The 12,290-nt window shown below is 46.0% G+C and overlaps 1 protein-coding gene, 1 long non-coding RNA gene and 1 other non-coding gene across 4 annotated transcripts; 2 read left to right on the forward strand and 1 right to left on the reverse strand.

Moving 5' to 3' along the window:
- Positions 1-194: 194 nt before the first annotated feature.
- Positions 195-7,872, reverse strand: spred3 (sprouty related EVH1 domain containing 3). 2 transcript variants are annotated; one of them, XM_046389803.1, is made up of 6 exons: positions 7,594-7,872; positions 5,658-5,823; positions 5,337-5,505; positions 5,182-5,243; positions 4,898-5,056; positions 195-4,459 (listed from the first exon to the last, which is right to left on the reverse strand). In XM_046389803.1, exons 1-6 carry the CDS (start codon positions 7,602-7,604, stop codon positions 3,455-3,457), a joined length of 1,572 nt encoding a protein of 523 aa, XP_046245759.1. In that variant the 5' UTR covers positions 7,605-7,872; the 3' UTR covers positions 195-3,454. The 2 variants fall into 2 exon arrangements, with proteins under 2 accessions (XP_046245759.1, XP_046245758.1); XM_046389802.1 differs by lacking the exon at positions 7,594-7,872 and adding an exon at positions 6,439-6,734.
- Positions 5,772-8,950, forward strand: LOC124059626. Its single transcript, XR_006843411.1, has 3 exons — positions 5,772-5,911; positions 6,026-6,106; positions 8,310-8,950. It is a non-coding gene; the product is annotated as an uncharacterized LOC124059626 (long non-coding RNA).
- Positions 8,732-8,803, forward strand: trnap-agg. Its single transcript has one exon. It is a non-coding gene; the product is annotated as a tRNA-Pro (tRNA).
- Positions 8,951-12,290: the final 3,340 nt, after the last annotated feature.

Here is a 12,290-nt window from a genome sequence, read left to right on the forward strand (position 1 = left end):
GGCATAGTTGTAAAACTACTCTCCCAAAATAATTCTTCTTATATTTAAACATACTTAGAGGCTGGAAACTAAAGAACCCATTCATATATATATATATTAATTTCTTTGATAACTATACAATACAACTTGCAGTGAGTCAATGACGTGCACATGTGAGAGAGAAGCACACACTGATTTAAAATATAGAGTGAGGGTTTAATAATGATACAAACCCACGATATGTAACACCTCAAAGCAGCACATTGGCACAAAGTCAGAAGTAAGACAGCACGGAAGATAAAAACCTATCTCAAAAAAATAAAGAATCAGAATAAATATCTCAATAAATAAATAAACAGGTAATATCTCATTAATTACTTTGAAACTAATAAATACGTACATTTGAAAATATGCACATTGGCAGAAATCAATAACCCAAAAAGTAAATAGTACTTAACACAGAGTTACTTAACAGAAATCATAAGTTATTGATTACTCAAATCAAAAGGCACATTTATTAAGATGTAAGAATGGGGCCTGCAGTTGTGATCATATGACTGTCAGTACTGTACGCTAACACCGTTTCTGAACCAGAAGTAGCAAACTGTGTGCAATGGCTTTACTATTTCTGTGTATCTGCACCATCGAGTGAATGTGTGTGTCTGTGTGTGCGCGTGTGTGCGCAGGTCTATGCATTGCAGAATTGTGGGTGTGTGTGTGTGTGTGGGTGTTGGGGTAGGGGGTTAGTGACCAGCTGAGTTTGTATTTCCTGCTATTGTGACAGGATGGTTTTTTTTCTGTTTTTCTTTTTGTTCTTTTCTGATTGGACGTTGTTTTGCGAGCTGGCTTAGTAGTGCAGACGACTGTCCCGTAACCGAGATGTCAAAGGTCGTGTTCATCGGCAGTCATGTGACCTGACTCTGAACCCTCCTGCCCGTCCGCTCACTTTAAGTCACTTTGGATAAAAGTTCTTGGCTAAGCTTAAAGTGTAGATAATCCAGTGAAGCTTCTGAAAGGTTCATTCTGCCATAATTGAGGGTCTACCAGGCGATCCTCAATCTGGGACTGAGACGGGAGACTGGCTGGCCTCAGAGCGTATGTATGTATTCCCATCTTTGATTTAAAGGGACCCCCCGGAGTTCCTCTCACACTGTCAGAATATCTTCATTCTGTGATGCTCGGCGCATTTCATGAGTTATTTTGAGATTATTCGTCGTCCTTTGCTTTTCAGCGGTCCTGTTTTTAACGCAACCTTCGTAGTCAAGCCGCGGTCTAGCCTGCTTTCTGATTATTTTTCCAACATCAGCTCACAGTAAACCAGACTCGAGCTTGTTGCACTCAGTAGCTGGTTCTTCATGTAGGGGAGGAGAGCATTAATGACAGCTGTGTAGGTGCTATCAGAGCCTCGAGGAGCTGCTGTCTCCTCCTCCTCGAAAAAATATTTTAACCTTGCGTGATTGTTTAAACACGGGTGCAAAGTGGAGGCAGCACAAAAGGCCATTCTTTGATTCTGAAAGATTTATACACACACACACACGCACGCACGCACACAATAATAAAAAAAAATAAAAACAAAAACATGTTTATGGTGACTTATTAAGATTTTTTGAAAAACATTCAGTTAAGAAAATCAGTCGTAGCTGTGATGGAAATAGCTTTTAAATCTACCCTTGGCCAGTAATTCACTGGAAGTAGAAAAATATACCACCAAATCAGCAAAATAGACACAGAAATGCAAGGTACATCACTAGAAGCATTTTCTAAGAAAAAAAAACGTTTTGGGGTGAACTTATCTTTAAGCCCAGCTGTAAACTTACAAAAAAACCTTCCTCACACACTCTTCAGCCTCCTCAGCACCTTGGGTGGAGTAAGAACTTGACTGCCACACCACCTCAGAGACTGCTAAGAGGCAGTGGGTACATTTGAATAGGGTTCGGACAGGACTTAAAATAGCAGCTTTTTTTTGACTTCATACTTAAAGCAACATTCAGCAAACACATCTGCCACTGTGCCCAAACAAAGACCCACCGCCATTCATCTTTTTCAAGTTAATGCGTCTCTTTTCTTATCACAGGGTCAGCAGTCTGCGGCGTGCACCTTTAAATGTCACACCTGTGAGCTACGTGCAGCCGCTCAAAGACAACTTTGTGTTCCTTTCCGTCTTTTCTGCTTGATGCCGAACACAATAACACCCTACAGTATTCAGTTCCAACGCTTTTCGAGTTCCATTCAGTTTTTCTTTACTGGTACAAAAATACTCTTCAATACACTGTTCATTGCACTTAATTTTTCTTTCTGTTTTGTTTTTTGGTGGCATCTCGTTCGAAGGTCGGGACGCACCTTGAGATTGGTTAGCACGGGGTCCTGTTTCGTCTTTCTTTGGGGTTGGGACTGTAAGGTCGTTGTATACTTTAGGTAGAATAGACTCGCTCAGAGGCCTCAGTTGTAAGCACCTTGACTGATTCAACAAGTACAGTGGTGTGATGCGATGTTTCCTAGGATTAATATTGAGAATACATGGGAAAATGAAGTAAACTATGTTTAAAGTGAGGGTGTTTCAGGTCCGACACACAGTCTTGATTTTTTTTTTCTTCTTTTTTTCGGAAAACAAAAATAATCTTGTATTTGGTTACAAAGGACCATAATGAATCACATTATGACTTTTAAGTCTTTGTGGTTGTCATTGCAACTTCCCCTAACAATAATTGTCCCTTTGCATTTGATAATCTTTCTGCCACTGTGGTCTACTGCTTTAACCAAAAGACAACACTGGTGGTCTGGGATGCTCAGACTCGCTCCAAACCGCGCTCCCCCTTCTCTTTTTCCTCTCTTAACCAGGGTTTGAGTAACATATGAGGTAAACTTAGAGGTAAAGGGCGACATCTGTTCATCTGACCGACGAACAGGCCAACACGAAACAAAGAACTTCCCACAGTCTCATGTTTGTGAATATGTGATAGTGTGTGCCATAGGGGGATGCGGTCAATATGTTTTACATTTAATAAAATATACCAATTGAAATTATAACAATCATATATATAAACATCTTTTGTTTTCTGTGTTTTTCTCTCTAAATAAAAAAAAAAACAAAAACAGACATTTGAAACAGTGTACACATCATCGTTGCCTCTGCCACTCTCTTCCTGTGAGAAAGTCTCTGACTGCTAACTCTAGATGAGCCAAACCTCAGTAAATCCACTTTGAAGGCTCCAGATGACTCCCACAGAGCCCGGTCTGAGTGCAGTGCACCTTCAGCAGGCATGGACCAGTGAGGAAGGCCCCAGATTGAAAAGAGAAAGAGCGGAATGCAGTGGAAGGCTGTGGGGCTTTGGAGGGCCACATCAGAGGTCTGGGTCTACAGAGAGCACTGTTCCACCTGCTAATCCCCATCCCGCGCATCCCCTACAGGTGCTCTCTTCCCTCAACACCCAAACCTCCTTGGTCCAGAGAACCCCTCCCATCCCCTAGCCTGGCCTCATCGGACCGCCTTGTGCTTTCCCCCACAGCAGCCACACCTCTCCCCACACCGCAGGCAGGCGCGCAAAGGCAGGTAGCAGCACATGCAGGGCACGAAGAGCGACAGGGCCAGGAGGGCCAACCAGCGGGCACAGCAAAGGGGGTGCGGGTGGCCCCCCATCGAGTCATCACACGAGCAAGGCTCCCAGAACTCCCCCTCAGAGTCCGACATGCAGTGGTAGAGCAGGCTCTCTGCGCACCACACACAGGTCCACTGGCGCAGGCAGTGCAGGGCCGGGTCTGGGGCGTCTCTGCAGCGGCCCCGCCCGTTCTCCGAAGCGCTGAAAACAGAGCGGCAGTACACACAGCGAGATGAGCACGACGACGAAGCCTGAGGACACGGGCTGTCGTCGTCGGGGGAGATCGCCCCCGGGTCGCCGCTGCTGCTGGCCCCTCCTCCTCTCTTACGAGTCCGCGACCGGGGCGTAGCCAGTGAGGTGTGGATGCAGCAGGGAGAGGGCGAGCCTTTGCCCGTCTCCTGGGGTGAGCCGGCACCTGAGGACACGCCCGACACAGCGTTGGGCATGGACATACAAGTGGGCGACGACGAGGAAAGACGCTGGGAAGCTTTGCTGTCCAGGCTCACTGTCACGTCACAGCCTGCCGTCCCCACTCCTGCCAGCTCTTTCTCGAAACGAACCACGCACAGCTCTGACTTGTCCTGCAGACTCCCTCCACCACCAACAACCACACCCCCGGTCAGCCCACCGACCATAGTCCTGGTGGCCCCTGCCCGTCTGTAGTCCTCATAACCTCGAGAACCCCACAGGTCTTTGCAAGGGTCCACAATGCGCAGGTCTCCCTCCTCCAGCAGAGAAATGGTGGGCGAGAGGGGGGAAAGAGGAGACGAGGCCGGGGGACCCACAGGAGGAGTAGGTGGAGCAGGAGGTGGAGGCGGTGGCGCAGGGGGGTTCAACACAGTCGTCATTTGTGAAAGCTGGTGCTGTCCTGGCCTGGTGTGGATCTGCCGAGAGGGTATAGGATTACAGAGTGAGTCAGGAACAGTGTGTACTGTGGCAGCAGTTACAGGCGGCTCTTGATCACGTGTGCATCTGTCTGAGATACCGCAGGATATCTCAGACAGATGCACAAATTTGATAAGATTTCATTCTGTAGGACTTCGATAGCTGCTTGGATTTTACTTAATGCAGATTAAACAAATGTCTCTGCAGTAGGTGTAGACTTCAGGGTGGTGTCGGGTGAAAAAAATCAGTTCACCTTCCACGTTTAATGTCTAATAATGAATTTAAAATATCAGCAACTTTGCTTGGAACCCCCTGAGGGACTCAAGTTGGTTCCCAGACCCCCCTACTCCTTTAGAGTAACAGTCAACAGGCTGACGACTGTGACAAGAACACGTGCAGAGACGTCAAAGGACTCGGAGCAGGAGGTGGTGTCCTACCTGAGCAGGTGTCTGAGTGGTGACAGCATGGCTGGATCCAAAACTAAACTCTTCTGCCCGCACAAAGCAGGTAGACGACGACTCGCTCGTCACTATGGTGATGGGTTTGGGAAGCATCTCCTTTCTGCTGTTGGAGGACGACTCACTTCCTGTATGGGACTGGCAGAGGCTGCATGTCATCCCACAAGTCAACACATCAATATCTGCACTGGGGCGCAGTGGCAGCATAAACAAGCCCTTTTTAGAGAGTAAACGGTCAAATGACGGACCGCTCGGATACTCACAGCTTGTCCGTCATCCTCGGTGTCAGCCTCTTCTGGTGTGGAGGACGAGGGCGAGTCTGAGCCTTAGGAGCATGAAAAGGGAGGATTCAGGCTTTGCTAGAAGTTTACTCAACCCAGTTCAAGCACAACCAATCAGTTTCTACATGTCGGCCCACCTCTGTCGAGCTTGTCTATGACAGTCTGCAACCCCTTCTCAAAGGAGATGGCGTCGGCGGGACTCTGGAACGTCAGGCCAAACTTTCGATCCTCTACTCTCCAGTGGTGGAAGATGGGGTTCACTTTGTTGTACACTAACCCCCTTTGAACTGCGCACTCCAGCACCGGCTAGAGACACCAAAGACAAAAAGTTAGTTTACCAGGTGAGGTGCATCCCCTCCTCTAATCACAGCCCTCACACAACGTGAATGTACGGTCTTTAGGTGGTGTTGAGGAGCAACGTGGCACCAAAGACAGCCATAACACACGCACACACTCACTGCTCGATCTCGCAGCCGTTCTCCACATATGATGTATTCTCTCCGCCCCCTGCCGTCATGACTCCTCCCCTTACATATGACCACATGACTCAGGCCGCCACCTCCAAGGGGCACCCAACCGCCACTGGAGTCATCACGTGTCATCACCACCGCACGAACACGCACACTGTCAGGGGGAAGCCAAGAGAGTGAGCAGAGGCCCAGGCTGATTAAACAACGCACTGATGTACACACACACACACACACACACAGAAGTGGGCGCAAACATTAACGCACGGACACGCACATTCGTCCAGTTGAAATGAAACAATGGAACTTCCATAGTACAAAAATGCGTTGCTAAACTAATGGCTGCATGTGATCCCCAGGCAACTAAACAGACGAAATCCACACAAAGAGGACGGAAGTGGCAGCTTGGCCTACGAGTGCTGGCGTTGCAACGTAAAGAGGTAAAGGCATCCCAAACACTGACAGTCAGGGCGGGTTTTTTGTTGGTCTTCTGTCACGTGATTGAGATCAATCTGGCTTTAATTGGCATGTGATGGCGGTAAACAAATAGGAGAAAATATCTGGCGTGCTTTAAACGCCTCTGCTGCCGTACAGGAGCATATTATGAGAATTTGGGATGTTCGGCGTGCGGCTGACTGTAGGCTGCGCTGAGAATAAAGGAACCACGGAGGCAAATGGATAACAGAAAGGAAGCCAGCGTTGAGAGAAATGGCTAAACGAGAGGAGGGAGGAAGAATGAGTGTTTCCCACATAGATGTATCAATGAACGCACCCATTCGCCATCGGAGGCCCCGGCATTCTTGCAAAAAATAAATAAATAAACGAATAAGCTCTGCCCTCGCCAGTCGGCTGAATAATTCAGCACCGCAGTTCGACATGTGCATGTAACGCATGCACACAGCCGCGTCTTTTCCCTTGTTTTAAAGTCACACCGAAATGTAAATGTTGCAATTATTTTCCCAGACGCTCCTTTTCTCAATTCCGCCCCTGCTGCACGCACTCATTAACACACCCCGATATTATGTTATATTTTTTTATGAATGGGAGCAGGACAGGATTCGACATCGCGCCGTGCGTTATACATTTTCGCCGGAAATTTATTTATTTATTTTTATTTTTGTTTTATTTATTTATTTATTTTTCGTTTTATTGCTACCAGGCCTAAATACAAATGCAATCGCGTGTGAAAAAGGAAAGGAAAAGGGAACGAGTGGGTGAGAGGATGGAGAGGAAACGAGAGATGGGGGGAGGGGGCCGATTAGAAAAGGGAAGGAGGAGAGGAGGGGTGAGGATGAGGGAGAGCGAGCGAGAGAGGAAAAAAAAATCACATTTCATTCATAAAGTTTGGCTTTAAAAAATCATAATGAAACCCCGAGACACGTTGATAAAAATCACAACGCCTCCATCCCTCCCTCGTTTTACTGTAGCCATGTCTTGAATGACGCGATGCTGGCCCCAAACTCGCCATATTTCGCCTTTTTTCCCCCCCTCCATACATTTTACACACTGACTGATTTCGTGACTGTTTTTACCAATCGCTAACCACGCATTTAGTTCTGAATTGTTGCATTAGGCTCCTGTCGCCTGTTTGATGTGTTTTCATTATAGATTTATATATATATATTTATAATTCTGCGCGTGTAGATGGTGTGCCAGTCCTGTAAAAGCACGGGTCCACATGTAGCTGGCTTAACATTTACCACATATGGCACGAGTGTATCAGAAACGGGGTGTATGCTGTTGATTCAACACTACGTAATGGTGTTTTTATTCTCGGCAGCCTGCTAAACTGTGGAGCACCGACTGTGGTAATAGTGCATGATGCTGGACTGGTGTAACACTGATGGCGGTGGCGATCTGTCTATCCGTTTTGGCGGATGGCTGAATGTATATGTGCAATGTTAAAAATGAAAATGTAAGGACTTACTCGCCCTCCATGGCTCGGTGTTGCCCGCCGCTTGCAGCAGCCCACCCCAGGGTCTCCTCTCTCTCTTTTTTTATCCTCCTTTCAGGAAACACTCACAGACTCGCTCACATTCTCTCTCTATCTGCTCTCATTTTCCTAATCTTTCTCTCTCTTCCTCTCTCTCTCTCTCTCTCTCGCTCTCCTTCTCTCTCTCTCCACCTTGATGTCGTTTCGGTGTATCAGGATAGGCTTGAGGTTGCAGCAGCCATTTTCCGCTGGCAGCATCCTCCCTCACTCCTCTCCCTGCCTCCCTCCCTCCCTCCCTCTCTCTCTCTCTCTCTCGCTCCAAATCACTCCCTCGCTTATTCCCTTTCTCACTCCACCTGCCCTGTGCCAACACATCCGCACTAATCATTGACAGCATCGTGGCTTTGGGCGGGCTATATGGCTCGTCGGTGTGACCACTTAAATTACCGAAACTGAGCGCCGAGTTGCCGATAATATGCAGTGACGTGGGCGGTAAATGAAAAGCTGGGAAAAGCATCAATGACCTCAGGTTGATGCCCGGCGAACACATTCTACAGGACGAATCGAACACGTTGGGAAAACTGGTCAAAGTGGACGGATTTGCCCTTCTTTGCGTTTTTGCTGGCGTTTAAAGCTAAGTTATTGTATGCTTCCTGCTTACTCCTTTTACTTTTTACTCCTTTTACTTTTTAATTTTGTGTGTTTTGCAGTTGCCAGTCATAAGCAGGAAACGAACACAATGTGTTCCAAGAGGGACTACAGGATCCTGGTGTTGGTGCCGGTTTCAGCACCACGGACAGCAACAGCTCTACATAATAAGAAACGACATAAAAACGACTTCAAACACGTGTAATTCAGGGTTTGCCGACATTTATTGGTGAATTAACGACCTCTGTTTGAATAACGCTTTGCTCAGATTAAGTATAAAGTTGTGTTATGTTTATTTGTGTTTGCGTGATTTAAAAAAAAACATCATCATCATCACACCGGATATTGCATTCCTGTCGAGTCCTCGGGCATTTTATGGTGTGTAGTTGGATAAAAGTCGGTGAAGTCAAAGTTCAAGCTTTAGAAAACCATCAAGACACTCAGTAATCTCACTGAGATATCGTGGGAATATGATGTAACATACGGCTCGTTGGTCTAGGGGTATGATTCTCGCTTAGGGTGCGAGAGGTCCCGGGTTCAAATCCCGGACGAGCCCAGTTTTGTCTCCCACAGTCCGACATGGAAAAGGTTTGAAGTATCACATGAACAAGTGTTTGACATTGCTGCCACGTCTTTGTTTGATGCAGCCAGGCCGTATGAGTCCCAGTCCACTCGCTGGCCATCAAACCTTGCTGTATCTCTAACGGGATCCTGGGAAGACGATACAGTCAAAGTGAACTTCCCGTACGTTTGCACTGTTTTGTAGTTCTCAATAACGACACCGTTTCTTAAAAGAGAAGGTGCTTTATCGAACTTGGATTATTCACTTGCAGACAGTGACAACAACATCATCGTCTGACCCCTGCGGTCCAACTACTCACAGACACAGAACGCCCCCTGCTGTCTGGGTATATAAGCAGCATTAACTTAAACCACTGATACTAAGCAAATATGCACTTGCTGCTATCATTTCATTACTTCCTTTTTTCCCCAAAATAAAAGCATTCTACTTTTATAAACATCTCACAGTTCAAAATAAATGTATTTTACTTCTTTTTTTTAAACATAAACATTAAACATTTTTCAATTATAAACATAAAGTGTGTTAAGTTGTCTTCCTTTATATACATATACATAAAGAACAGCAGTAATATCCCTCTGATGTCTTGTTAAACCAAACGAAGTCAACCAGCTTGCACTAACCTTAGTCTGTTCAATGCCAGTACAGAACTACAGTAAAACTTAAAGAGATATTACGACATAATCTTACAACCAACATATAATCACCTTTAAATCTGTGCAATGAGTCTCTCAGGGCACTGGGGTCAGCCGTTGGAGAAGCAGCTTGTGATCGGAGGGTCACCGGTTTGATTCCCCCACCGGATGGGCAGGAAAAATTAGGGTGTGGTGGAGTGATTAATGTGACAAATGCTTCCCCCCTCCATTAGCTGGAGAATCTGGAGAAATTTCACCCCACGCTTCTAGAAGCCCCTCCCACAAGTTGGATTGGCTGGATGGGCACGTCTTGCGTACCATACGGTCAAGCTGCTCCCACGATAGCTCAATGGGGTTTAGATCTGGTGACTGCGCTGGCCACTCCATTACAGATAGAATACCAGCTGCTTGCTTCTTCTCTAAATAGTTCTTGCACAATGTTGAAGTGTTCTTTGGGTCATTGTCCTGCTGTAGGATTACATTGGCTCCAATCAAGCGCTGTCCACAGGGTATGGCATGGGATTGCAAAGATTATTAAAGATTAAAGTGACATATTTTGTCATTGGAGGGAACTCACTCCAACGAAATTTGTTCTCTGCATTTAACCCACCCAAGTGACGTGCACACACACACAGCAAACCCGGGGCAGTGGGCGACCGCGTGCAGCGCCCGGGGAGCAGTGGGGGTTAGGTACCTTGCTCAAGGGTACCTCAGCCATGGACACCGGGACGGGGAATCGAACCAGCGATCCACCGGTTACGGGTCCGACACCCTAACCGCTGATCCACGACTGCAAAATGGAGTGATAGCCTTCCTTATTCAGAATCTTTTTTCCAATCTTCCTTTGTCCAATGCCTTTTTTTTGCCCATATTAATCTTTTTCTTTTATTGGCCAGTTTCAGATATGGCTTTTTCTTTGCCACTCTGCCCTGAAGACCAGCATCCCTGAGTCGCCTCTTCACTGTAGATGTAGGGTACTATTTAATGAAGCTGCCAGTTGAGGACCTGTGAGGCGTCTATTTCTCAAACTAGAGACTCTAATGTACTGATCTTCTTGCTCAGTTGTGCAGCAGGGCCTCCCACTTCTCTTTCTACTCTGGTTAGTCTGTTTGTGCTCTTCTCTGAAGAGAGTAGTACACACCGTTGTAAGAAATCTTCAGTTTCTTGGCAATTTCTCGCTTGGAATAGCCTTCATTTCTAAGAACAAGAATAGACTGTCGAGTTTCACACGAAAGTTCTCTTTTTCTGGCCATTTTGAGCGTTTAATCGACCCCACAAATGTGATGCTCCAGATACTCAACCGGCTCAAAGGAAGGTCAGTTTTATAGCTTATCTAATTAGCTAAACTGTTTTCAGGTGTGCTAACATTTTCGCCTGGTGTTTGTAAGCCGTCCATGTTGTCGTCGCTAGGTCCTCCTTGTCCCACGACGAGTTAGCAAGACTAAGTTCAGTGCTGAGCTGATGCGTCGGTACCGTTAGCTTGGTGGCTTACCGCGCTAGCTTGCCTCGGTAGCTCGTCATCGTTGTTAAAGTTCGTTACCTCTCTACAAGTCCATCTTCTGACGCGATGTAATGCTTCGTAGTTCTCAATAACGACACCGTTGCTTAAAAGAGAAGGTACTTTATCGAACTTGGATTATTCACTTGCACAGTGACAACAACAACATCGTCTGACCCCTGTGGTCCAACTACTCACAGACACAGTACGCCCCCTGCTGTCTGACTGCGGTCAAGCCAGCCTGCCCAATGTTTTCGAGTGCCTCCGTACATGAGACACTATGGTAATAGCGAGTTCGAACCGATTTCACAATAAAAGCAGTGTCCGAGAAGCTAGGCAAAGTTACATTCAATCATTAATTAAATAAAACAAACATAATAACTGAATAAATGTATGAACGAATGAATAAATCAAGACAAATAAAATATTAAAAAGGATAAAATTAGTCTAAATGTCGTCAAATTTGTTCTCTGTGTTCAATGTGCAATTAAAAGGAAACGCCCTGTTGCCAGTGGCCAGTCTCACTTCAGCATGATGGCAGACCACCCCAGGGTGTCACACAATAAGTTTGAGGAAGTTCTGATGTAGCATTTCAAAATAAAGGCCATTCAAAATCCCATACATCATCAGATTTGTTTGAACAAAGCAGTTGCAAGCAACACCAACCCTGAGCCATGTCCTGGTGTGAAAATCACAGCAGAAGACATCTTAAACAATTACAAGATCCACCTCATCTGGTTGCTTGCTAACTAGCCTTCATGCAAGTGTTGTCCTAAACCGCTTTAAGAAGCTTCCCCTTGTCTTTTGTCCTGTCCCAGAGCGCATGCTATAGTGCTAACAGAACAGTTTAAAAGCTCATGTCGTATCAGATCTGTCCCAAAATGCATCACTGTGCCAGTAAGTTACTATATCTAATTGTTGAACTTGTATTTGGCAACCTCCCTAAATGTGGGAGTGAAGACAAACAAGAAGTGATCGCTAAACATGCTGCCTCGAAAACACAAGCACCTATGCACTGTTCGTATTTTGTGGTGTAACTACAGAAAACCTACATAGACCCCAAAAAAGGCAAAGGCACAAACGAAAACAAAGATCAACAAGTCAAAAATCCACTAACTGAACCTACCAAGCAACAGGCAAGGCTCACAGCATTGCAGAGCAAAGTCTAAAGAACCGCCCAACGTGTCAAATCAGTCAGAAGGTCAGGAAATCCAACAAAGCCTGACAAAGATGCCAAAGGGAATCACTTCATCTTGTGTAAGAAAAATGCCAATGACTGCAGCCACGGGCGCAGGTGTCATATTAAGACTCAAACTTGAACTTAATGTTT

This window comes from Scatophagus argus, chromosome 5, assembly GCF_020382885.2.
Source record: "Scatophagus argus isolate fScaArg1 chromosome 5, fScaArg1.pri, whole genome shotgun sequence".
Taxonomy (NCBI): Eukaryota; Metazoa; Chordata; class Actinopteri; family Scatophagidae; genus Scatophagus; species Scatophagus argus.

Excerpts from the sequence above, each read along its gene's own strand:
- spred3 (XM_046389802.1), bottom strand. The coding sequence starts at position 6,464 with ATGCCGGGGCCTCCGATGGCGAATGG. Across the intron at positions 5,824-6,438 it reads GGGCCTCCGATGGCGAATGG|TGTGCGTGTTCGTGCGGTGG; the intron begins GTGCGTTCATTG and ends TCCCCCTGACAG. Across the intron at positions 5,506-5,657 it reads AACGGCTGCGAGATCGAGCA|CCGGTGCTGGAGTGCGCAGT; the intron begins GTGAGTGTGTGC and ends TGGTGTCTCTAG.